We start from the raw sequence: 27356 nt of genomic DNA, 5'->3' as shown, positions 1-27356 counted from the left end.
TGGATCATCTCAGCTAGTCATCTCAAAATTGCTCTGAGCACCTTGTAGTTCAAAGCTGATCTGTGGATTATGTTTGTCAGCTTAATGATATTATTATTGTCCACGTGGAATTGTTGTTGTTGTGGGGCCCCATCTTCTTCCTGGAGACATCAGTTGATGTTAGGCCTGGCCGTGATTTCCTGCAGAAAACTGATAAGAGACTTAAACACAAAAACATATATATGCAGCTAGCCTTTTTTCTAGAATTAGTTAGTACTCTATATGACCATTCATATCTTAACAAAGTTTAAAATGTATATTATATATATTAATCTTATAAATTTTGATATAAAATTTATACTTTAAGAAAAGTTTAAAGAATCAGAATAGAATCAAAGAGTTGAGATTAGTAATAGAATAGTCCCTTAATTAATTTTGCTTTTGTCCTGTACCATAGCAGAAGATGGCTCTTTTATTCTGGCATGATACAGGGAGTTTGCATTTTCCTTTTAACAACATGCTTGATTTTAAAGAAGGAGAGAGCCATTCTCCAACTCCAAAGTCAGCTTTAAATTTTAATTGAACTGGGACTATTAGAAGACCAATAGTGTTAAATCTTTAGAGAAAAGCAGAAACAAACATTTAGGAAGACATAAAATTTTTTAGATAATATATACCCATACACCGTTTCACTCTGTTTCTTGGGATAGATGATTTGTCCCTTTTCTTCAGTTGTCTCATTTGTCCAGTGTTCTTCAAATTCCTTAACCTTCATTCTCCTAAAAGACAAAAACAAAAACCTTTCCCCAAGACTAATTTTGGGGATGTTTCCTTTGGACAAGTTATTATCTGATTAAATGAAAAGGCATGTGTTATTGATACCAGTTAGTTTAAATTGGATGTTCATGCTGGTTGATGAACTATCACCTCCTCTAATTAAGAGGTCTCTCTTGTTCAAATCGAACCTTTATCAATTTTGATGGTATCCACAGCTTATCTTCTCCTGTAGAAACAAAAGCAAAACCTCGTCCCCAATGTAATACATACCCTGGTTTCCATTCTGAGGTCAGCACATCCTTAAAGTATATAGGCTGATTTAATTCTGTAGTTTTTTCTATTATCCAATGTCTCTCTGCAGCTGTTGTTCCTTTCTCATTGGCATTCAGAAAATTCAAAGTTAGAAGAGCATTATGCAGTCTATTTCTGGGGGTTTTTGTTACCCATTTCTGTTTATTTAGCATATCCTTTAGAGTTCTGTTTGATCTTTCTATAACTGCTTGACCTGTAGGATTATGTGGTATGCCTGTAATATGCTTTATATTGTAATAAGCAAAAAACTGTTTCATTTTAACAGAGACATATGATGGAGCATTGTCAGTTTTGATTTGTGCAGGTATACCCATGATGGCCATAACTTCTAGCAAATGAGTGATTACAGAATCAGCTTTTTCAGAACTCAAAGCAGTTGCCCATTGAAATCCTGAATAAGTATCGATAGTGTGGTGTACTTATTTCAGTTTTCCAAATTCTGCAAAGTGAAACACGTCCATCTGCCAGATTTCATTTCTCTGAGTACCCTTTGGGTTACATCCTGCTGGTAATGGCGTTTGATTGTAGAAGGAACAAGTAGGACATTTCTTTACTATTTCTTTGGCTTGTTGCCAGGTTATGGAAAAATCCTTTTTTAAACCTTTACTATTGACGTGATGTTTTTTATGAAATTCTGAGGCCTCCAACACATTTCCTATCAATAATTTATCAATCTCATCATTGCCTTGTGCTAGAGGGCCTGGCAGACCAGTATGGGATCGAATGTGAGTTATATATAAAGGATGATTCCTTTTCCTGATTGTACCTTGTAATTGAATAAATAGTGAAGTTAATTCTGAAGCATCAGGGATAAATTCTGCAGTCTCAATATGTAACACCACTCTTTCAGCATACTGAGAGTCAGTTACTATGTTGAGAGGTTCTGAAAAATCCATTAATACCAACAGAATAGCATACAATTCTGATTTTTGAACTGAATTATACGGACTTTGAACCACTTTACTTAAATTTTCTGATTTGTAACCTGCCTTTCCTTCTTTGTTGGCATCTGTATAAAATGTACGAACTCCAGATATGGGTTTTTGCCATACAATTCGAGGCAAGATCCAATCAGCTCTCTTTTTAAGATCAACTCTATTGCTTTTGGGATATTTGCTGTTAATTTCTCCCAAAAAATTACTGCAAGCTCTTTGCCAAGGTTCACTTTCTGTCCATAATTTTTCAATGTCCTCCTTAGTTAATGGTACGACAATTTCTGCTGGGTCTATGCCTGCTAATTGACGAAGTCTCAGTTTTCCTTTGTAAATCAAGTCAGAGATTTGACTCAATTAATGTTTCTGAGGTTTTGTCACTGGTTAATACAAACAATGAGGAAATAGAGTTCGGAGCTGTGCTGCTTTTGGCTTTACTAGCTCCTTTAGAAAAATACTTTATATCACCTAATAGCTGTGCAGTATTTGGCAAAGAGCTTTACAGAAGCGAAATATGGTAATTTCACACTCAGCGTGAAGTTTTTCTGTAGAACAAACCAAAAGTACTGCTGTAATAGAAACGTTTATCTGAATTGAAGTACTTAGGGGAGCTATTATGAATTTGGGTGAAGGAACAGCCTCTAGTTAAAAACCATCTACCACTGACAGTGCATCTCTGCCTGTTCCGGAATGGCTGAGAGAACTCAGGAACTTTGGGGTGTGGCTTCGTCCTGAGAATGTTAGTCTCCTAGCAACAAGTATCACAACTCTATAATGACAACACTCACTAAATCCAAGTGTTGTATAACAAAGCTGACTATAAACTCTAAACTTTAGAAATGCTGTACGTACTTCCTGTCTAGTTAAGAGAATCTTTCTAATAGAGATAGTGATGATAATTACTATCTCTATTAGAAATAGAGAAGTAAGAAGAAGAAAAAGATGAAAATAAGATATGTGAGTTTGTAGAACTTATTCTCTGTAGCTAGAGTTTTTCTCTCCAGGTCCCACCAAGCCCGGGCAGTCCCATAGCCCACTTATAAAATAAACATACAAATGCTTATAATATTTAAACTGCTCAGCCATTATGTCAGGCCTACCATTGTCTAGCTGTTACTCTTATACTCAGCCCATTTCTGTTAATCTATATGTGGCCATGTGTTCCTTGGCTTTATCTGCTGCCTTTACATGATGCTCTCTGGATGGCAGGATGGTGTCTCTTCCTCCCCACCTTCCTCTTCTCTCAATTCTCCTCTTTGCTAGTCCTACCTATACTTCCTGCCTGGCTACTGGCCAATCAGTGCTTTATTTATCAATCAGTCATCCACAGCACTTCCCTTTTTTCTCCCCCACCCCCACCCCCCCACCCCCCGAAAAGGAAGGTTTTAACTATAACATAGTGAAATTACATATAACAAAACAATTATCAAGCAAGAATTACAGTTACAATATTAAAGAAGATATCTATCTTTTATTTGTGAGTCTAAGGTTTTATATCTAACTTATCTTTTATCATAACTGAAGAAATTATAACTATTTAGTCTTTAACCACATCAAAGACCCCAGAAGGATATACTATTGCCTGAGAAACAGGAGAAGGATGCAAGCAACTTTTGGGAGTCTTGCAGGGTAGACAGAGACAGCTGGCAGCCTAGACAGTCACCTAATTTTTTTTGTAAAGTTGGGGCATGTCTTTAGCCCACAGGCCTAGAGTCTCTCAGGCATTTTTTTCTGTGTCCTGTAGAATGTCTGGAAGTTTCCTCTGTGAAGCAGGAACCTGAAGAACCATTTTGTCAAGCAAAGTTCAGTGGTCACTTTCCTATGGGTCCTGCATGTCCAATCAATCAAGTAGTCCAGGCAAGAACAGTTTCTTGCCCAAATGGCTATTTTTGCCAAGGAGAAGATAAACTCCATATGAGTGTCTTCGATGCCCATCCTCCTCTCTGAAGCAAATTGGTGCTGCCAGGAACAGACATGTCTCATTGTTTAGAAAGTCTAAATTTTTCAAACATTTTAAATGCCATATTCTGTAGGTCTTTGAAATGTTTCAAGATTACCTACCTAATTGAATTATATCTATGTATACCTAGAAAACAACATGACTATAAGTTTGACTATCATAGAAGAATAATTATTAATCTGTATTTCTTAATTATCCATTACAATTTAAATGAGTTACATAAACATAATACCTCAAACAAGAATAGATATATATATACAGTATAATAAAATTAAGTTTAAACTTGTATCAATAAACTAAAATCCATAGCAATGTAAGACATTTTAAACAAATTGCTCTTTAAAAGTAGATTCAATAATCTACCCTTTCATCCTATCATATCCATATCATATCCCATTTTCTTATTTAGAAAGAGATTACATTTATAATCAACCTGATTTAAATAAAAATATTGGCTTTTTTCTGTCCCACACCAGAGGCCTCTTTTGACATGGGACAAAAGAATTTCTTAACCTTTTTTTTTTTTTTTAGCAATATGTTTGGGTTTAGAGAAGGAATGAGCCAATTCCATCTCCAAAGCCAGCTTGGTATATTTGGGAAATTGGGCGTAGCTTCTCTTACTACTTTCTGCTGGGGTGTGGGGCGTTGTATCTTATGAGGACACAAAGAAAATTTTAGGACTATAGAGTAGTCCATAAGGGTGTATTTTCTGAGCCAGTTGCCTTGAAACCATTCTAGATGTTGGATCATCAGGGCCATGGTATCATTGGAGACCTTTCAGGGGGTCTTGGCTGGTCAAACCTGATGTATCTTAATCTGGAACAAATCCATAACCTCTGGCTTTCTATGGAAACAAAAGCAGAGCCTCCTTTCCAAAGCAACATATCCTTACATCTAAATTTTGAAGTCAAGTTACCTTTAAAATATACATATTTGTTTAACTCAACAGCTTTTATGATCAAATGGTTTTTTGCAGTTAAAAATCCCAAAGACAACACAATCCAGATTCTCTGTGTACTATCCATCTTTAAGTGGCTTATTTTTTATATTACCTTTACTGTCTTTTTAAAGACTTTATTTTTAAAAACTATTTCTTTATATAATTATATATTTCTTTTTTTTTCTATTTTCCAAGCCTATGTACATTTTTACACACATTGTAAAGCATTTAAAGTCTTGTTTTATCTGAATCTGTCTTATTGTTAATCTATTGTTTTAAACTGCAGCATTACTAGGGCTAAAATAGGAGCTTTGGCTGGTGGCTCCGCCCACCTCAGCTTCCCATCATGGCGGTGGTATGTTTACCACAAGCTCTGGGCCACCACCAGCTCTGGGATCCATCAACTCTTAAAAACAGTGGTTCTATGCTTCTATCAAAGCAGCGTGTAGCCCAGAAACTTTTTTTTTAACTAGCAAAAACTATATCCAATACACAGCATAGTGTGGAGCTTGGAGACACCTCTGTGTAACATAGTGTAGGTCAAGCCCATACGCACACCATGAACCCACCATAGAGTAGCTCAAACCCACAGGTTGTTACTAACTTGAGAGAGACAACTAGGAAGCTGTTTTTAGCTCTGTTTTAGATTTTTTTTAGGTTTTAGGTGGAAACTCTTGGCCCCACATTGGGTGCCATTTGTAGCTAGAGTTTTTCTCTCCAGGTCCTGCCAAGCCCGGGCAGTCCCATAGCCCATCTATAAAATAAACACACAGATGTTTATATTATTTAAACTATTGTCTAGCTCTTACTCTTATACTCAGCCCATTTCTGTTAATCTATATGTGGCCATGTGTTCCATGGCTTTACTTGCTGCCTTTACATGATGCTTTCTGGATGGCAGGATGGTGTCTCCCCTCCCCACCTTCCTGTTCTCTCAATTCTCCTCTTTGCTAGTCCTGCCTATACTTCCTGCCTGGCTACTGGTCAATCAGTGTTTTATTTATCAATCAATCATCCACAGCAATTCTCTTGTTAGATCTCTGTGTTAAGAAATCTTTAGGTGTTTGCTAAGTTAAATATATGCTAATGGTAGCCCTATATAAGTTTGTAAAATCTATAGAGTTCCTTTAAGAATATAAGCTTGCAAGAAGTATCTAAGGTAGTCTTAAGTCTACCTTAAGTCTTAAGACATGTAGTAATAAGCTTGTAAGAAGTAAAGATGCTAATTGTAAATGTAAGTTTAAATAAGAATAAGATGGAATGAATATAAGAAGTATATAAGAAGTAATAAATATATTTGCTAAAGTGGTTCTATAGTTTCCTTTAGGAGTATAAATAAGTAGATGTTAATATGTTATATGTAAGTTTGTAAAAAAGTGTAAATGTTAAGTGTGAGTCTATGCTTAATGCATATGGTGAAAAAAACCTGAGACACAGAAAGTACTGTCCTAGTAGACTGCAAAGCCGGCAGTCTGTGCGGTTTTCAAAAGCTCCAGAAACTGCTAAGAAGCTAAGAATGGCAGATGCCAGAACCAGCACAAGGCATCTGCAGCTGAGATCCATGGAAAATCAACGCAACACAAAAAAAAACCTGAGCTAACATCAAAAACAGTGGTTTTGAACACTACTGTACCTAAAAAGATCTCTGTGAGAACAAAAGTTGCAGAGATGCTTGTTTGAACTAAAATTGTTAACTGCAAGAAGTTTTAGTTGTAAAATGTCTCTTCAAATTTGGAAGTGAAAGTCTGATACCAGAATTTACTTTTTTTTTTTTTTTGAACATTTTTTTTAAAAGATTTATTTATTTATTATGTATACAGTGTTCTGCCTGCATGTATGCCTGCAGGCCAGAAGAGGGCATCAGATCCCATTACAGATGGTTGTGAGCCACCATGCGGTTGCTGGGAATTGAACTCAGGACCTCTGGAAGGACAGTCAGTGTTCTTAACCGCTGAGTCATCTCTCCAACCCCTTTTTTGAACATTTTTGAATTTAAAATAATGAGATAAAACTACAAAAAGATTTTTGTTATGAATTTCTTCATATTTGGAAGGCTGTTCCAGAATTTATCATTTGAATTTTGGGACTTGAGAAATGAAATGAAAAATAGTGATTTCATTGCAATGGGACAATTTTGAGTTTACTTATATAGTAATGACCTAGGAACTGTCTTCTGGAATTGGGTTAAAAATGGAACGGTTTAAATGTTAGTGTCCTAGCAATAAGTATCACAACTCTATAACGACAACACTCACTAAATCCCAGTGTTGTATAGCAAAGCTGACTATAAACTCTAAACTTTAGAAATGATGTATGTACTTCCTGTCTAGTTAAGAGAACGGCAATATGTTTATTGTTTCTACCTTAACTCAAGATGCAGTTTTGTGTATGCATATATGCTTTATTAACTGGTGATTCATGAATTGTTTTATGGAACTGTTTATGTAAAAATGGAATTACTTTTGGAACTGGTTTTGTGTTACAAATGGAACTGTTTAAATGGAAAAGTTTGTTTTTTCTTATTAGGCTTGAGATTTTGCTTAAAAAAATTATAAAGAAAAGGGAGAGTTAATATTTATGGTGATATTTATTTGTACTGAAATGTGATTTTATTTCTATGTTAATAAATAAAGTTGCTTGGGGGTCAGAGCTAATAGAAAGCCATAGCATAAGCTGGGTGGTGGTGGTGCATGCCTTTAATCCCAGCACTTGGGAGGCAGAGCTAGGCAAATCTCCGTGTGTTCAAGGACACAGCCAACATGGAGACACATGCCTTTAATCTCAATACCAACCATAGAAGACCTGGAGGTCTGTATAGATGGCCAGTGACAAGGAGGTCATGTGGTTGGGTTTACAACCAATGAGAAGGCAGAATAGAAAGTCAATAAAAAGTGCAAACACACACAGGAAGTAGGTTTCTTGCTGAGGAAGACAGCAGCAGCAGTGAACGATAAGGTTTTTAGCTCTGACCTCTTGGGCTTTCATCTCTGCATTGGCTCTGTGTTTCTTATTTAACAAGACCATTCATCTACAAATATTCCTTTGTCTATTTAATTTAAACAATATTTTCTTGTTGTTTGAGTGGATTAATGTCATGTTTTGTTAGTAAGAAATGCAAATGGGGTATACTAACAGACTACTTTTAAAGTGTAAAGAGTTTTATTAAGAAACTGCTTTTGGGGGACTGGAGAGATGGCTCAGAGGTTAAGAGCACTGACTGTTCTTCCAGAGGACCTGAGTTCAATTCCCAGCAATCACATGGTGGCTGCAGGGATGTGTGTAGGCGTGTATACATAATAAATAAATAAATAAATAAATAAATAAATAAATAAATAAATAAATAAATGAAACTGCTTTTGGATGTTTTGCTAAAAGTTTTCAAAGTGTTAATGGTTAGATTGAAAATATTGCTTTTCAATATGGGTTTGTAGGAATTGTATGAGTTTGGGTTTTCTTCTAACTAGGTTTGAGACTATTTTTAAAAATTATAAAGAAAAGGAGGAGTTATTAGTGAATTAAGATTGAATGTATGTTTGCAGAAATTTTGTTTAACCTATTAATATTAATGCACCCTGGTTTTGTGGAGTTAAGGAAATATATAAGTTTGATGTTAGCAAGAAAATTCAAATATTTCTACTAAGAGTTAAAGTTGTAAGACTGAGAAAATTGTTAACTATACATAGCACCATATATGTTACTTCAAATGGTTCTGTTAAGAGTTTGCTTTGAGTTTTAAGATTGAGAGAATTGTAACTGTGGATAGCAATATTTATGTTAACTTGTTACTGGTAATTATGAAATAAGGGATTCTTTAAGTTTGCAATTACATTAAGAGTTTTTGATTTAGAAAGGGATGGATGCAGCTAAAGACTGCTGTAAGTCACCTTGGACCTAATCCAAAAGAGAAATGCCATCATTATCATCCTCTACTCCCATACTTGGAGGTATAACAGCTATGGAGATTGCTGTAAGCCATTAATAGTTATTTTTTATATATTAAGAAAGGGGGACCTGTGGGAGCCCATTTTCAGGTTCCTCGTGGCTTTACCCAGCAAGTCCACATGGAGGATGATTAGGGCCACGGGCCTGAGTGCAGGTATCTGAAATGGTCTGCACTTGGCTGTGCTGGGAGGGAAGTCTTTTGCTCCACCCCTTGGCATCTCTATAAATACCCTGGGGCAGAGACAGTCAGGGCCCATTGGAAAAGATTCCAGGCCCTCTTGAGGCTATCCTTTATTTTCTGTCTGTTTCTCTCTGCAATATAAATCCTTCTATCTAATATTCCCTGCTGCTCACACTCAAGAAAACTCTGGGGAGCTGTGGGGATGGTGGGTAAATGCCCCACAGACATGTAGCATAGGTTCCAAAGCAATCTACTTTCATAGTGTCATTTACAAAATTTTCAGCTAGGACCTTGTGGTACAAGATGAACATACCAGAGGCATTTCTTTCCATTATTTTTTATAAATTTTATGTACCTCCATGACTTTGAGCTAAGAATGTCCCTAAATGTCCCTGCTTTTCCATTGTGATTGTGTTCAGAAGTGGATTTGCTAACTGAGCATGCTTAGGAATAGGCAGAACTCTCCATGAACGTGTGCAGACTCCCTCAGTAAGTCCCCATGCTTCCTTTGTTTAGGAAAACACTGCTTTGGAAATGACTCCCATGCTCTCCTTCCCTCCTGCAGGTAAGAAATCTTTCTCAGTTTTCTGTCTAGATGTTGTAATGACTGTTCTTGGTAGTCAAACTGATTACCTCTGGAATGACTAAAACCCTACCTGTTGGTACACCTGTCAGGGAATTTTCTTAAAGGTTTTGAACTTAAAGACCCATCTTAAATCTGGATCACTTGAGGTGATGAGATCCACCTTCAGCATCTTGGTGGCAGTGCACAGCTTTAACACCAGGATTCAGGAGGCAGAGGCAGTCAACTTTTCTAAGTTTGAAGTCACCCTGGTCTACAGAATCTGCTTCAGGGATACACAGATTATCCCTGTCTCAAAAACAGCAAAAATCCTTCAAACCAAGAATAAGATCCACCTTTAATCTGAATCACACCTTCTGGTAGCCACCTACATATATAAAGGGTATTGAAGAATGAAGCTCTCTCTTTTTGCCTGCTTGCCCTATTCCTGGCTACCAAGTTCATTCCTTTATCGGCATTAGAGCCTACACTTTGGAATTTTGGTGTATACTGAAGACATCCAGCCTCATGCACTGAACAACCACTGGAGTCTTTAACTTTCCATTGGTAGACAGCCATTGTTCGACTGGCTGGACCACAGCTTGGGAGACATTCCAATAAATCCACTTTCTACATACATGGAGAGATTGAGTTTTACCAGTTCTGCTCATGAAGACAACCTTAAATTATGCAACCTTTTTTACCCCACTTGCCCACTGAAGATGTGCTGGTGAACAATAGTTCTCATAAAAGCATTCTTCCTTAGCTCCATTATTCTCTAACTATTCAACTTACTTTGAAGACTACTCTTTTTACTATTATTCATTTGTCAAGACTTTGGCCTGAATTCCGGAAGAAAACTTCGACAGCAATGGAGCCATCATTCAGCCTTCTGGTGGGAGACAAATCTATCATTCTGTGTTTTTATCTGGTGCCTGCATTTCTCCCCTTGTTCTCTGAAGTGCCTGTGACTAACAGGTAAAAGGACCTTCAGTTCACCTCACCTCAGCGTGAAGCCACCGAACAAACATCTCCTTTTGTGTCCTTAAATCTCTCTTTAAAATTGTGAATATTCTGGGCACCCTTCACCTGTGGGACAGGGAATCACTCCACTCCACATTGAGGAAATGGCTGTGCAAATTAGTCACGTTGTGTCCGGGAGGAAGAAGGGGAAGTGCTTATGGAGTGCCACAAGATGGCAGGGTCAGCTGTAGGAGCCTGGGGGCAAGTGCTATTGAAATGCATATCTCTGCAGCCTGGAAAAGGTCTGGCTCTAGGGAGGGAGGCAGAGACAGCAACCATTGTGCTGTGTCTTTAAGCACACTGTAACCCTAAGGGAGGTGCTCTTGTCACTCAGGTCTCACTAGCCAATCAGGGCCTCCAAGCCAAACTGCCAGTCAGAGTGGTGCAGGGCCCTTCCGGGAGTCGGAGGGCTTGGCTTTGCAGGGAAGCTGATGCCAGTGCCTTTGTGTGCTGTGCTGTGAGTGCTGCTGTGCGAAATTTGTGAGAGTGCAATGGGCGAACTGGGAAGCCACGACATGGTGAGTGAGGAGCTGCTGTCCGCAGATGAGGATGAGCAGATGGGGAGGTGCAGGAGCCAGTTTGGCGGGTCCTCCTTGGGGCTGTGTAGGAATCTGCAGCCACATTCCCTGTCCTTTGCATTCCCACAAGGTCCCTGCAACTCCCTGGATGCACAGGCCTCGGAATAACTTTGATCTGTGGGCTGCGTCTTTTCAGAGCATTGGGAGCAGGGAGCTGTGTGTAGAAACACATTTGTAGTCAATAACACCATGCTTTTGGTGCATCCATGGCAGACAGGTTTCCAGACTTACAGAGGCCTACTTTTCCAGTATCTTCTAGACATTCAGCACTTTGCATTTAACCTTTACCTGTAAGATCATTTACAGCTAATTTTGTGGAGGTTGTAAAAGGCATCTCTTGTGTTGGGTAGCACTCTACTACTTAGCTGTGATGTAGAAGAGTAGAATTGGTGATATAAATGTTTTACAAATCTTGGTAGATAGTTTCACAATGTAGAATGTAGCTAAGGGAGGACTGCCTCTAAAGCACCCCAAACATAAGTCTGTGCTAACCAGGCCTGGTAGAGATAAGGATGCCATAATACATATTTTTTTCACCAGGACTGTCCAGACATTTGGCTCCAAACAGTCAAAAAGGAGACACCCCTGACTGACTACCAGGCACTAGGCCCATTCCTGTATCAAAGAACAGGCCTCTAACAAGCTGCTCAAGGAGGCATTACAGGGTCACAACCTCCCTTAAGGCCTGGTGTGCCTTCAAGTTCCACTTCTCTTGAGAAAAGCTTAGTTCTGAGAGATGAGCAGTATGACACCAGGTGACAACTATTGGAAAAGTAAAACGCTGTTGTGTTTTATTTAGGTCCTCAGGCAAGGAGGAAGAACATTCTTGGGAGAGCTAGTAACAGCCTAGAGTCTAGGCCTTGGGAGCTTGACCTAAGGCCTTGATATATTGAGAATGAAACAGAGCTCCTTCTCTAAAACCAGGACTATGGAGCTGGTAGTGGTCTGGGGCCAGGGCCTTTGTGGAGGGGTTGCTTCAGATCCTGAGAACCCAACTCTTCCCACCACATGGAGCTGTGGTTGTCAGTTCCAGGACCACTGTAGGCTGAGTCAGCAATGTCCTTAAGACACTGTGTCCCCTTGTGCAGTATTATTTGATTAGACTCCTCCTGAATTTGTCCCCTTGTGTGACAGTTTCTGCTGACTTCATAGAAGTTCCCCACTTCCTTCCATTTCCCCCTGGAAGTATATACATGATGCTGTTGTTCTCATGAAGCTTTCTTGGCATGAGACATAGCTTGTGCAAGACCTCCCCACCCCAGCTTTTATCTTTTCTACCTTCTACTTTTCCTGTCTTTCTCATTCCCTGGCACTTTCACCTCAGGACCCTGTCACTGAAGAATGACCTGCTGTATCAGGTCACTGGCGTACTTCAGAAGTAATTCTGATAATATCTTTGCTGTGTACGTCTCCATCTGCCTAAGTGTTCAGACTTGCAGTCTCCTGCCCCTATGTAAGTTGTTCCAAGTGTAGCCTGGGGCACGAACCTAAAAGAACCCTAAGGATGACAGCATAAGTGGAATGTAGACTCTGTCCAGGTTGGCTCCTCTGTGAGCATTAGACAGAGATAGAAGCATGCTATCATTAAAGAGAGTTTTCTATATTAATCTCCTAAGTGTGTGGAGTGATTTCTCCCTGGGAAGACAAAGTATTTTCAGAGCAGCTGTATTTCCAGCCTTTAGCAAAATGTTTCTGAGACAAGCTGTCTTCTATTGACTCAGGTGGCCTTGATTTCAGACTGTTGCACTCTAGGGCAATGACCTTGTTCCAAAATTCTTAAATTAAAAGACTACCACCTCAAAGTTTTAAAATTATCCATTTGAGTCATGTAGTTAACTGTCCATTTCAGTTATAGGAAAAGAATTTGCATGTGGAGCGTGGCTTCTGCCTTCAGACCAGATTAGGAGGAATAGTTTATTGTGTACACTGCAGGGGGAAACAGGGTAGGCAGTCAGCTGCTGGAGTCACCATTATGAAAAAGGACCTGATTGTGGCAGGAGGAGTTAATTTGCAATTTTCCAGAATGTATTGTTTCATGTCATGTGAATGAAGACAGACCAGATTGGTAGGTGTACAATTTGAGATAGTTACCTTGAGGTAGTGAATACTGAATTTGCATTAGGAGACTCTCCTGTGCAGATACATTCAGTCCTGATTCACATAGTTTAAGTCAGCTAAGAGCTTTGAGAAACAGGCCACTGTTTTAACTGTGTTTGTCAGGTTACAGATGTCAGCAGCCAACATGTACTTACAGGCAAGATCAATCAGTCTCTTATTAATAGTCTTCCCTCTACTAGGGAAGGACCTACCCTTTTTCAAAGTCAATAGAGCTATGTCATTTAATCTTGAAAATATATTATTTTTATCATTTTAAATGCCACTTATTGGTATCATTTTTAACATTTTTATGTGCATTATTGATCTTATCTCTGTTTCTGTTCTCCAATGTTTCTTGATTATTAAGAATGTCATTCCTTTTTTCCCAAGTACTATTGATTTACTTATTTCTGTTTAGAGCAATATGTCCTGTAGCCCAGGCTTGCCTGGAGCTTTGAAGTTAAGAACTGCTTAGTATTGATTAGGTATTAGAATACCTAATCCTGCCTCTGCTGCCCAGTGCTGGGAAGGCAGTCCTGCAACTTCTTCCAGGCTGGGCCTTGACTGCTCAGTGAGAAGGATAAGAGGCCAGGGAATGAGTGTCCCTCAATCTCTCTGACTTACTGGGGAGTTACAAATGAAGAAGGGCCTGTGCAAGTGTTGAGTTCCCTGACCAACTTTGAGGCTGATGTAGTCACAGCACAGAGAAGGAATGCAGGACGGAGGGTGAGAGCTTTCCTGCTTTGGCAGTAGTTGATTTTAGCAATATGGAGTCAGGTAATCAATTTTAGGCATCAATAAATGTCCTGACTGGCCATTTCTTGACTTCCACAGACCATAGCAATCAAGAATCTGGGCAAAGGACTGACCTTATCATGTAACTAAATTCCTGCAGTTACACTAGTTCAACCAACATAGAGGAAGGATCTTTGTAAAATGTTGTGACCCTGCCTAACAGGACTGTTATTTTCCTGGTATAAGATGTACAGGCCAAAGTGAAAGATATGAGTCATCCTTGGAGTGCTCTCATATAAATCCCTAGCCTCTGGAGCATAAGGCCCAGAAGCCTGTTTGAACTTTTCAAAATAACTATTTGAGAGAAAAACTACATCACACCCAGAGTCTCCCTGTTGCCTCCAAGCCATACATTGACCATTGTTTTCTTATTCATGGCCTCTTTTTTGCTTTATCAATGGTCACTGTTTGAATGTGACCTGTTTGGCTGTAGGACTTCCCAACTAAGTAGCAAAGGGTTGGCTGCACTGGACACTGAGTGTGTAATTGAATGTGCACATAAAGGACCCTGGGCCTTGGAGAAGGAACAGAAAGTGCTCTGGGAGAGTGGAAGAATGTCTACTAAAATACAGACTTTCCACACTGGGGCTCTGTTTCCTGGGCTGGAAGTGTAGAGCTTGAAACACTTGTGGTGCCTGAGTATTTGATCTCTGCTCACCCAGTAGGGGAGCTGCTAATATTCTGAGGCCCAGCGGGGTGGCCATAGCTAGTGAGGGATCTGGCAAGTCTTAGCAATAACAGTACTAGTTTGCAGGTTCTTTCCAGGATTCTTCTCTGCTTCTGCTGTACGGAGTTGTAAGGAAGATCACAAGCAATACCATCATGAGTGTGGGGTGTTCAGAGCAGGTCTGCTGTGCTGTCATTTCTGCTGGGACTTGAATGGACCATGAGTCAGTCTGTGGTTCTGTTGGTCCATGTGATGACCTGGGCAGTGGTCCTGTTCCTCTGAGCCTCCCTGTGTGGGATTTCCTGGGGATAAAGTGGCTGTTTTACTTTGGCATTGGAGGATGTGATGATTGTGATATCACTGTCCAGTGAGCACACACAGGCATTGCTTCTGTTGTTTGGTAGAAAAACAAATTGGAAAAAGTGAAGGTCTTGTTCCTACAAGTTCTGAATATTGCATTCTACTTTCAGGTTTATGTTCTAAATGTTACAAATAATTTAGGAACTGGCAGAAAGAGATGATGTGGATCATTCTTCAGCAATACATGATTAGAATGCTCTTAACATTCTGCTACCACCAGCCACCATGGTGTGATTCAGTGAAGTTCAGTTCCAAGGGACAAATGGAGTTTCTGATCTGCAGAGATTTCTCGGGTGTCCATGGTGTTGGGCAGGTGGATAGGGCAGATTCCACATCTTGTGCCATGATTCATGTGGCAGGAAGCAGATTTTAAATTATTTTTCTGTGTTGTTTTGGGATTGGGCATCAGTAGGGTTGTGTTTACCTGAAACCACAAGGAGCCATAGCAGGAGATCACCTCCATTTACAGAAAGCATTAGAGCATGGGGCTTCTGTCTTTGGAAGAAATACCAGTAGCTGGAGGTCAGAAACAACAACTTGAGGGTTACTTTGAGTTAATATTGTGGAAGTTGTGAAATCTGTGTTTATTTAATTTTATACACTTAGACTCATAGGGAGATGGGTAACATTAGTCAAGATTACACGTTTCCTGGATGAGTTTCCTTGTTTTTTTTTTTTTTTATTAAAAGTTGACAGCTTTCCTTTGTTCTTGGCTTTTTCTCTCCATCCCCTCTGTTCCTTGACAAACATTGTACACATTCTTGATTGTTGTAGCTTTGTGGTAAGTATAGAAGTCATATTGTGTCTATCTGTGTACTATTTTTTCATATTCCATTGGGCATTCTGAGTGTTTCCACTGTGAATGTAGCTTTGTAATCAGCTTTTCTGTATAAATTGTTTGACATTGTCATTGGAGCGTATTCACTTTATGGTGCAAGTATACCATACCCAGCATCCTATATTGATGCATTGTGTTCCCAAGGATCATTTATTTACTTCTTTATTTATTTAGGTTTTGATGTTCTTCTTGTTAATCTGTGATGGACTTTTAGTTTATTGGATAAAGAGTATTATGTGTCTGGGCAGGTGGCTCGGCACATATTCTTCTTGGGGTGACCTGAGTTCAGATACCAACACTCAAGTCGTGAGGCTCATAAACTATCTACTATTCAAGATCCAGTTGATCTGACACCCTCTCTTTTTATATGACACTTATATACATATAGAAGACATCCTCTCATGCACAAACATACACACACAATAGTAATAAACTTGTTTTCAAAAGTGTCATGACTTATAAAGCAATTAAAGGAAAACAAGTGCTTTTGGTGCATACTGATTCTTTAAAAAATTGGTTGTCTTGCATTTTATATTAAAACATTTTGATTTCCTCATTCTGGTGCAGGCTTACAGGCAATCACATACCACAGAAATCAAAATGACGTGCAAGTGATCCAAACAGGCATCTTTTTCTTTACCATAAGAGAATGAGATCCTTTTAGTAGTCAGAACTATTTTCTATAAAATTAAAACATCAGAATGCTTCAAGCGAATCTCTCCAATTCTGGTGTAACACCTTCCTTGCCTAACCAATTTTCTATGATTGGCAAAGGAGAGAACTGAGTGCATAGGATGAATGGTGGCTAGTGATTTCTTGGAGTTTGATTTTGATTAGAATCTTGTAGTTCTTGTTTAAGGGACCATAATATATATTTGTAGGTCTTTCTTTGTATCTTGTTTTCTAGGTAGTGCCATATGTGGTGTTGATTTTATTCATTGTAATCAAATTGTATTGTTTATTTTCTGGAAAATGATAGACCTTCACCAATTTTGTATTTATGAAATTTCTTGTTATGAGTTCCTTGAGTTTTTGTTGGTTTGGGAACTTTCTGTGGAGAGTCAGTTTTTGTTATCTCTTCTTGATCTCAGAGACTTGCCTCTTCCCATTTCCTGGCATATCTATGGTTTTCAGTTGTTGCTATCTTTATGTTTTGGTTTTTGCTGCTTAAGTGATTGATATGATTAACACATTGGCTTTGGATCTTTAAAACTGTCTTGTATATTATTGTCTCCTTTTCCTAAATAGTCTTAGCCCTCAACATGACATAGCCTCGGGTCATCTGAGGGAGCACCAATTGAGGGCATGCCAAATCAGAATATCAGGTTACTGTATCTGAGAGAGATTGTGTCGATTATGATTGATGTGAGAAGACTCTTGCCCTGAGTTGGCAGTGTCTCTAAGTAAGTGGGCCTGGGCTAGATAAGATAACTAGCTGAGCCGGGTGGCAGTGGCTCATGCCTTTAATCCTAGCACTCGGGAGGCAGAGGCAGGCGGATCTCTGTGAGTTCGAGCCCAGCCTGGGCTACACAGTGAGTTCCAGGACAGGCTCCAAAGCTACACAGAGAAAGCCTGTCTTGAAAAACAAACAAAAACAAGATAGCTAGCTGAACGTGAGAAAGTGACTAAGCAAGAGAGAAAGCCAGGAAACCAAGTTTCCCCATGTTTTGCCTTCAGTTCTTAGCTTGAGTTTCTATCCTTAGCTTGCACAAGGGGGGACTGACCTAGGTGTATCAACCAAATAAACCTGTTCATTACCTGGGTGAGTTTTGGTTAGAGAATTTAATGACAACAGCAGAGAAGAAAGTTGGAACAAAAAATGGTACCTCAAATGTGATTTTGTTGCTGCAAAGGACCTGGGAATGCTGACTTTGGAGGAATATTGGAAATATTAGGACTTTAGATGGTAAAAGCCATAGGAAGCTGTACATAGAACTTAATCAGCTCTTCTGGTAGGACCTGGAGGATTGGAATGTCGATAATGGCAGACAGTGGAGCTCAAGGTCATAGGATTTTAGTGAGCAACACAGGGAACCATAGAGTTGGCCTGGTCTACCTGTCTTGAAAGACATGTGTCATAGGTTTTTCAGGTGAGAGTCCATGGCTCCTGGGGCACAATGCACCTTCCAGTTCCTGAGAGACTGATGCACCCACTCAGGCAGTGAAGCATTCAGGCTGCTTTGTGTTTCTCTAGATGATCCATTAGTAGTCAAGGAAGCATAGAAGCTTAATAGGACAATTGGTCTTAAACATTAATCTTGGGTACCATATACAACTTGCAACCTTCCTGTGTCATGGCAACTGCAATTGTAGTTATCCTGGAAATTGCCATTATCTTCTGTTTCTGATAAAGGCATAAAAAAATCTGATTGCTGTCAGTAAAATAGTTACAGCCTCATTTTGCTGTGGCCCCACTAACCAAAGCCTAGTTTTATGCCCGGATCATGGGGACCCCCCAAAAACCACCACAGAGACTGAATTCCATATGTAAAAGCAAAGAGCCTTTAATTTCAAGCTTGGAGCTTAGACTCTGTCCCAAAACAGGGGTGAGAGCAGAGAACCCCAAGCATGGGCAGGGTGGGGTTTTTATCATAGCAGAGGTTGGGGTGAGGGGATTTCCAGGGTTCAGGACCCTGATTGGCTGACATTTGTCTAGGGTGCTGGGAATGTTTGGACTATCTGGGTATTTCCCCTTAGATGCAGGCCCTCCCTGGGCCAGCTCACGGCTTCTCCTGGATCTGGGTGTTGCCTGCCAGTAAGCCTGTCACAGAAGCTGTGTCTGGGCCTCCAAGCCTGTCATGGCAGCTGTGTGGTCAAACTGTTTCCCCCCCTCTCCCCCAATTTGTATGATATTTTGGCTCCAAATTTTTCTTATTCTCCTCATGTCCCAAGAAAGTGAATAAGTAACGGGCTGATTTCTTAGACAAAATATTGCTTGTGTTTGATGGTTATTATTGATGACTTGTTCAGATCTACAGTGAAGAACAAGTGGGCTTAGAAAGAAATGAAAAGTCTGTTTTGTAGAGAAAAACAGCAGCAGGTAGGTTCATACGACAGTCAAGAGTGAAGGAGAGGCAGGGATTTTCAAGGAGTTTAACACCATTAAAGAGAAGGCCCTTCCTCTGCATTGGAGACCCAGGACTGTGCCCCAAGGCTAAGACTCCATCCAGCTGAGCCTTTAATTTATGGACGGAGTAAACAAAGTGATTCCTAGTCCCAGGAAGCACCTTCATACAGATTGTGCCGCCGCATCTGTGGTCCAAGCTTGGCAGGGCCCATCAGAACTTGGCGGGATCACACATGTTGTACTGATTCTGGAAGCAAGAAAGATGCAACATTTAAAGGTCATGGATCCTCTTCTGTGGTCAGTTCATCACTATTGTACCCATCTATGTTTGACAGACTCAGAGCCTCAGTGAGGAGAGTGTGAGAGTTCATTGCCTAACGTGGTAAAGATGAAGGTGGGTTGAATTTGAGACCATGGGATGTTGAGATACCCAAGCTCTGAGACATCTGCCATGGAACGCTGCATAAGGGATTGGAAAGAGAGAGAGAGAGAGAGAGAGAGAGAGAGAGAGAGAGAGAGAGAGACAGAGAGAGAGAGAGAGATGGGAATTTGCAGGCCTAGAGCCATTTATGCCCATGGAGAATGAAGCCCCATTTGTCTGAGACAGAGTCACAGGATTTTGCATTTGCCCTGTTAAGTTTTAGTCTTTCCTGGGTCCAATCTTCCCTCACTTGTCCACATTCCTCTTTCATTTATTTTTCATTTAATCTTCTCTCATCCCAACTGCAGTGTCCCCTCACTCCACTCCTCTCAACCCTCCACCTCTCTCCCACCCACCCCCACTTCTTCCATTTCCCTTTAGAAAAGAGGAGGTCTCTCAGATATCAACTAGACACGGTATCTTAGTTAGGGTTTCTATTGTTGTGATGAGACACCATGACCAAAAAGCAAGATGGGGAGAAAAGGGTTTATTTGGATTCCACTTCAGATTGATGTTGACCATTAAAGGAAGTCAGGTCAGCAACTCAAACAGGGCAGGATCCCGGAAGCAGGAGCGGATGCCAGTGCCGTGGAGGAGTGCTGCTTATTGACTTGCGTCAGATGACTTGCCCAGCTTCCCTTCTTAAGAACCCAGGACTGCTAGCACAGGGATGTATAGCAGGAATCTTAGAAGGTCTTATTAATAAAATCAAACCCGAGGCAAGTTATTGGGGTCCATGCTGGTAAATCAGAGAGACAGAGCAAGCCACAGCTATCTCACCTTGCCAGTTCCTCAGCTGGTCTTGTCTCCTCAGACTGGAGGCCTCTGAGTCCTCATCCCGAATTGGTCTCAGCTGAATTACTGCTCAAAAGCCTGAATGCTTAACCAGCCAAATGCTTAACCAGCCAAATGCTTAACCAGGCCAATATGCTTCTAGTTTCTCGCCCTCACGCCTTATATATCTTCCTGCTTTCTACCACCACTCCCTGGGATTAAAGGCTGGCTTTCTGGGATTAAAGGCGTGTCACCATGCTTGGCTATTTCCAATGTGGCCTTGAACTCACAGAGATCCAGAGGGATTTCTATCTCTGGAATGCTAGGATTAAAGGTGTGAGTGCCACCATTTTCTAGCCTTTGTATCTAGTGGCTGTCTGTTCTCTGACCCCAGATAAATTTACTAGAGTACACAATATTTTGGTGAACACAATACCACCACAGGGATGCCGCCACTCTCAGTGGCCTGGACCCTCCTCCATTGATCAGTAATTGAGAAAATGCCTCGCTGATAGATCTTATGGAGGCATTTTGTCAAGTGAGGCTTCCTCCTCCCTGATGTCTCTAGCTTGGTGTCAAGTAGACACACAAAACTAGCCTGTATACGTGCTATAACAAGTTATGATAAGGCTAGGCACAAACCATCATATCAAGGCTGAATAAGGCAACCCAGTGTAAGGACAAGGGTACCAAGAGCAGATAAATGAGGCAGACACCCCCCTACACACACTCCTACTTTTAGGAGTTCTACAAAAACACCAAGGTATGTACTCACAACACATATGCAGAGGACCAAGCACCCTACAGGATCCATGATTGCTTCTTCAGTCTGTGAGTACCTAGGACACCTGGTTATTTGATTCTGTGGACTGTGTTCGCCCTACATCCCTCTGGATGCCACAATTCTTCCTCACTCTTACCTGCAGGGTTTCCTGATGTTTGGCTGTGGGTCTCTGCATCTGCTCCCATCAGTTTCTGGATTAAGCTTGTCTGAATACAATTGGGCTAAGTACCATTCTAAGAGTATAGCAGAATATCATTAGGAATCCTTTCATTGATTTTTTAAGTCTTGTTTGGTTCTATTCTAGATCTCTGGACTATTGAACTTCAGGTTCTTGGACATCCAATCAGTGTTTGGCTTGGGCTCTTTCACATGGAATGGGCCCAAAGTTAGACCAGTCTTTGGTTGTCCACTCCTACAAGTTTTGAGTCACCAATAATGCAGCATCTTGCAAGTAGGACTAATTGTAGGTTGAAGGTTTCGTGGCTGGGTTGGTGTCCTAGTCCCAATACTGAAAGCCTTGCCTGGTTAGAGAAAGCTGTTCAGGCTCCTCATCCCCCATTCCTAGGAGTCCTCTATAGGGTCATTTTCATAGCATCCAAGTTGTATCCAAAGAGCTAGGTGTACTGCCTCTTTTAGAGTTAGAAAGGAAAGTGGTTCTGCCAATGAGAGCTATATAACTGAGGCTGCAGAGACTGAGGGCATTTGATCACATCCATTGAGCCATTCACCCATTTGCAGGGGTTGATATGGAAGATTTGAAAACAAAAGCTCAACATGTGTGGACTAATGGCAACTAAACTTGGCTGCTTGTCAGGATTCCAAGAAGAGCTCACTGCAGTTTGCTCAGCGCCATCTGAGTTACTCTGAGGCATAGCAGTTAGGAGATGGAGCCTAGAAAACGGGATTTTAAGTAAAACTTGTTTAATGTAGGTTTTTGTAGTCTGCAGCTCTAGAGAGTTTCACTAGAGGAGGAACTCTCAGCTTGGCATCATGTGGAATCTTCACACTAGAGGGGTTATTTACTCCTATAGGTATCCTGTATTTTTTAAATTTTAAGGACTTCCCTGTCACTTTCCTATACCAATGTATGGTGTTACAAATTGTATGCCTCTTAAATTGCCAACTTTGTCCTGTGGCGAAGGCATCTAGCTAATGTTTAGCACTTAAGAAGTTTCAAGCTGGTGTTAGCAACTGCATAGACAAGTGGATATAGTGAATTTGAGTAACTGTAGCCGCTGTTCCTTTAGAAAAAAAATATTTTAAGCACTAAAATCTCCCCAATTAATGAAGTTGACCTAGGATGGTTCAAGTTAGTTCTTGTATGTTTGAAAAACAATCACACAAGACAGTATACTTACACTGACTTTAGGTACCAGCAATTATTTTATAAAGTTTATTTACATGTATTTGTGAGATCTTGAGATGACTCATCAGGTCAAAGCATGTTGCTGTACAAGCACAATAAGCTTGTTCCTGGGAACCCATGGTAGGAAGAGCCAAGTCCTGTAAGTTTTCCATTGGCCAGCACACATGATGTATAGCATATACCTGCACTCACACATCAAAAAGACATACACATCACACACACACATCTCTCTCTCACATACACACATGTGCAAATACACAACATGCACACAAATGCACACATTTCACACACATAAACACACACTCAAACACACACAAACACCAACATGCACGCAAACATAAAGACACACAATCATACAAACACATACACATAACACATACCCAGACACACACACCACACACACAAATACACACACAAACACATACATCCACAAAGAAATGTTCAAAAACAGTATTAGTATTTAAAGAACACTTAGGATATATGTGGTGAATAAATTTACACAGGACTGAATTTTTTGTTCAATTTGTTATTCTTTATTTGTATGACATATAACATCATGTTCTGAAAAGTTCTGACCTCATAGAACTAGTCTGTTCTGGTAGCCATATAGAAATATTTGCAAAGTGTGATACTTGGAATACTTTGGCTACTATGAGAAGAGGATGCATAAAATATTTTTGCATTTATTAGTGGTTTAGAAGAATCATTTTGAATCTTCATCAACATAAAAGGCTGTGCCTGTTGGAGACACTCAAATTATAAAGACCCTTGAGGGTTAAATAATAAAGAACTTTAAAATTTTGATGTAATGATATAAGACTTTGTTTTGGTTTTTTTGACACATTCTTTCTATGTAGCCCTGGCTGTCCTGGAATTTGCTGTGTAGACCAGGCTGGCTTTGAACTCACAGGCATGCTCCTGCCTCTGATTCCCAAGTGCTGGGTATGAAGGCTTACACCAGCATGCCTGACCTTGGTTTTTAGGTTCTTTGAAATAGTCTCAATATGTATCCTTGGTGGGCCTGGAGTTGCTGAGCAGAGCAGGTTGGCTACAAGCTCAGAGATCTGCTTGTCTCTACTCTGGAGCCCTGGGAATAAAGTGTGTGCCACCACATATGGCTAAGATCTTTCTTATATGACCACTAAATGCCAGTGTTGGTTTTGCTTTGCAGAAGTAGAATAACATATGTGGCCAAAAAATGTCAGGCCTATGGAAGTATGGAGACATGTATGTTTATGTTAAAGGAAGCTATTACTACTTTTCTGTAACAGTAACAATATACTAGGAAGGTCCAGTCAAATATAAATAAGGAATAAAGTTTCCTGCAGTCCCAGTCTGTGTTCTTTTATGCCCCTGAGAACAGGTTGTGTTCCTTGTAGGGAAAGCTGTTTTCTGGGTTTAAGAGTCAGGTTATTTTATCAGTTTCAAATGAGACTAGTCTACCATCCTGTTTGCTAACAGACATATCCAAGGATCAGTTGTTAACTGCAATCTGCTCCAAACAACCAGGAGCTCTGGACTTGCTAAAGGCTGATGTATACTAGCCTAACCAATATGATTGTTCCATGTTAATACAGCTGGGTCATATAACGACATGCTTCTGACAGATGCCCCATTGCCTAAATTCCCTCCTTTGACTAGCCTTTCAGTCTTGTTGGGTCCTGACCATCTATGCCCCATTTCAACTTAAAGTGTCTATAGGCGTGAGTACATTGTCCCTTCCCCCAAAACAGGCTAAAAGGGGTAAGTCAAAGAGAAACTCCCTGGTATAGGGGACAAAATGTCTACCTTATTTGCCCATTGACATACTAGGAAACTGGACCTGCAGCTGTCAATTCATAGATTTGTTAGCTAAAATGGTTCTGCAATAAGATAAGACACTTGACCTTCTTTATGCAGAACCAAAGACGTATTATATGGCCTTAAGAAATTATTATTTCCACACAAATCATTCAGGATTATGACCTGGCTGTACTCAAAGATCAGAACTACAGGACCTTAAAAATGACAGTAGGTGCAGATGTCACTGCCCTAGAACAATCTGTTATACATTTAGAGGAATTGTTATCCTCTCTCTAGCTTAAATAGTTTTCTAGGATAAAAGGGGCCTTGACCTAAGAATTGTTCAATTGTTTACTCTGGTTATCATTTCTTCAACAAGGGACCTATGCAAGGCCTTAGGTGAGCACTTCTGTTTTTATGTACTGCTCAGGGATCATGAGAAACTCCATGACAGAGAAAAACAGCGGCAACAAGGAAACCACCCTGGTGTCTGCCTTACCAGCCCTTTAATAATCTTGCTTCTTTTGAACCTTTTTATAGGGGTAGCCTAGGACCACCTGCATCTCAGATGTTTGCATTAAGATTCACAATAATGACAAAACTGCAACTATGAAATAACAGCAAGCCTCAAATATTTTGGGTTGGTATGAACTTTTTGTATGATGATAGAAATGTAAACTATATTTGATTCAACTCTGGTTTATAATATACTCTATATGATAATAGAATTTAAATATTATAAAGATCTATTCAGATTAACAAAAGCTAACTCAGAGATTTACACCTATGTCTTTGCCAAGTATTCAACACCAAGCTTCTGGAGAATTTAAATAAATGATGGCCTAGGTTTGCTTAATAACATATTTGATAAGTAAGATACATATTTTATAATGGAATTTCTGGTTCCCTGAGGTGAGAGGGTTCCTTTCCCAGTGTTGGGCCAGACCCCAACTCACAAACCCCTTTTCTTGGTCTTATGAAAGCTGCTAACATATTGAAGATTGTTAGGAAACATAAGCTGATAGTCTTTCATACCTAATAGACAGTCCTTAAATGCTCAGAGATCTGCAGAATATGACATTTAAAATGTTTAATTAAAAAGCTTTTTATGATAGAGAGACATGCTGGCTCCTGGCAGTACCTTTATTTCTTCCAAAAAAGATGGATGGGCACAGAAGAACTTCCACCCAGAACTTGCTCCAGAGTGGAAGCAACAGCCACTAAAAAAAAACCTGCCTATTAGCTGGGTGGTGGTGGTGCATGCCTTTAATGCCAGCACTCAGGGGAGGCAAAGTTGGGTGGATCTCTGTGAGTTCAAGGCCTACCTGGTCTACAAAGTGAGTTCAAGGACAGTCTCCAAAGCTACACAGAAAAACCCTGTCATGAAAAACAAAACAAAAAGCAAAAACAAGACAAAAAAACCTGCCCATTACCTCAACTACTGCCTTTCACCTCGACTGCTGCCAGGGCCTCTTCAGAACATAGACAACAGGACTCTGGGGAATCCATTGCCTCACTTTTGCCTAGACAAGGTAGGCTGGTCCTCCCCACAAGCTCCTACACCATGACTGTCAGATCTTCTGAGGCCTGGCAGGCCTAAGTCTGGCAGCCAAAGACTGATGTTGCTGCCCTGAGACCTCTGCCCTCAATGACCATGGAGGACCCTGGGGTGCTGTCTCCATAGCAGTCAGTCTCCGTCACGGTCAGTCACTAACTCGGGTAAAATGCATCCTTCTCAGATCTCTGGTGTCACTGGACAGTTCAACAGCAGCAACCAGGGCTCCAGCTGCCTTCTCAGCTCTCTGTGTAAAATCCACGGGCCTCACTCTCTTAGAGCTGGGACTAAGTCTAGACACAGTTCACCTTGCTACCAGACTCAAAAAAGGGATAAACTCACTTTGTAATGAGTATCTTTAGTATCTCCTGGTGAATTAAATTTAAAAAGGTGCTATGAGATATCTACCATGGAGAGCTGCATATAGGGGATGGAAGTGGGAAAGGAGAGACAGGTATGGAAATTTTCAGGGATAGGTTATCTGTGCCCTTTCAGAAAGATGCCCCACCTGTTTGAGACAGAGCTACAGGACTTGTTGTTTTGCCCGGCTAAGTTTTAGTCTTGCCTTGGTCCAGTCTTCCTTCACTGTGTCCACATTCCTTTCTTTCTTTTTTCAAAATTTAATCTTCTCTCATTCAATACATTGTGACTGCAGTTTCCTCTTCTTACACTCCTCCCAGTTCTCTCGCTGTTCCCCTCATCACCAGATCCATTCCTTCTCTATTTCCCTTCAGACTAGAGCAGATATCCCAGGGATATCAACAAAACCCTGCATAACAAATTACAATAAGACTAGACACCGCAGGGCGGTGGTGGCGCACGCCTTTAATCCCAGCACTCAGAAGGCAGAGGTAGGCGGATCTTTGTGAGTTCGAGGCCAGCCTGGTCTACCAAGTGAGTTCCAGGAAAGGCGCAAAGCTACACAGAGAAACCCTGTCTCAAAAAAAAAAAAAAAAAAAAAAAAGACTAGGCACCAACCCTCATATCAAGGCTGGACAAAGCTACCTAGTAGGAGAAAAGGGGTTCCCAAGAGCAGGCAAAAGAGTCAGAGACACCCCCATCCTACTGTTAGAAGACCCACAAAAACACCAAGCTACAACACCACAACCTATATGCAGAGAGTCTGGTGCAGATCCCTACAGACTCTGTGATTACTGTTTCAGTCTCTATGAGCTCCTATGAGCCCTTCTTAGTTGATTCTGTGGACTGTGTTGTCCTGTGTCTTTCTTTAAGTTAAATTTTATTTAAATTAACTTTAAATTTTCAAGTATCTTTTTTTTTAAAATATTTTCTGGGCCTTTGAGCTGAGATTCTTCTCCTTCTATTCCTATCATTCTTAGGTTTGATCTTTTCACAGTGTCCCAGATTGCCTGGATGTTTAAGTTTCAGGAAATTTTTAGATTTAACATTTTCTTTGGTCAATATATCCATTTCTTTTATCATATCTTCAAAGCCTAAAATTCTCTGTTCCATGTCTGGTATTCTTTTGGTGAAGCTTACCTCTGTAGGTCTTGCTTGATTATGTAGATTTTCTTTTCCATAATTCCTTCTGTTTGCATTTTTTTTAATTGTTTCTCTTTACATTTTCAGGTCTTGAACAGATTTATTCATTTCTTTCACATGTTTTTTTTTGGGGGGGGCTTTCTTTAAGGGATTTATTCATT

The 27356-nt window shown here is 40.2% G+C and overlaps 1 protein-coding gene across 1 annotated transcript in view; it reads left to right on the top strand.

Annotated features, from left to right (window-relative positions):
• Positions 1 to 11010: 11010 nt before the first annotated feature.
• The window catches only part of LOC114682470 (zinc finger protein 431-like), a 29174-nt gene continuing 12828 nt past the window's right edge, over positions 11011 to 27356 (top strand). The window contains exon 1 of the mRNA XM_037206349.1: positions 11011 to 11126. Coding sequence (XP_037062244.1) covers positions 11100 to 11126 — 27 coding nt within the window. The 5' untranslated portion in view covers positions 11011 to 11099. The remainder of the gene's footprint in view (positions 11127 to 27356) is intronic.

The sequence above is a fragment of the Peromyscus leucopus genome, chromosome 5 (assembly GCF_004664715.2).
Source record: "Peromyscus leucopus breed LL Stock chromosome 5, UCI_PerLeu_2.1, whole genome shotgun sequence".
NCBI classification, from domain to species: domain Eukaryota; kingdom Metazoa; phylum Chordata; class Mammalia; order Rodentia; family Cricetidae; genus Peromyscus; species Peromyscus leucopus.
This window is presented reverse-complemented; position numbering and strand designations above follow the sequence as displayed.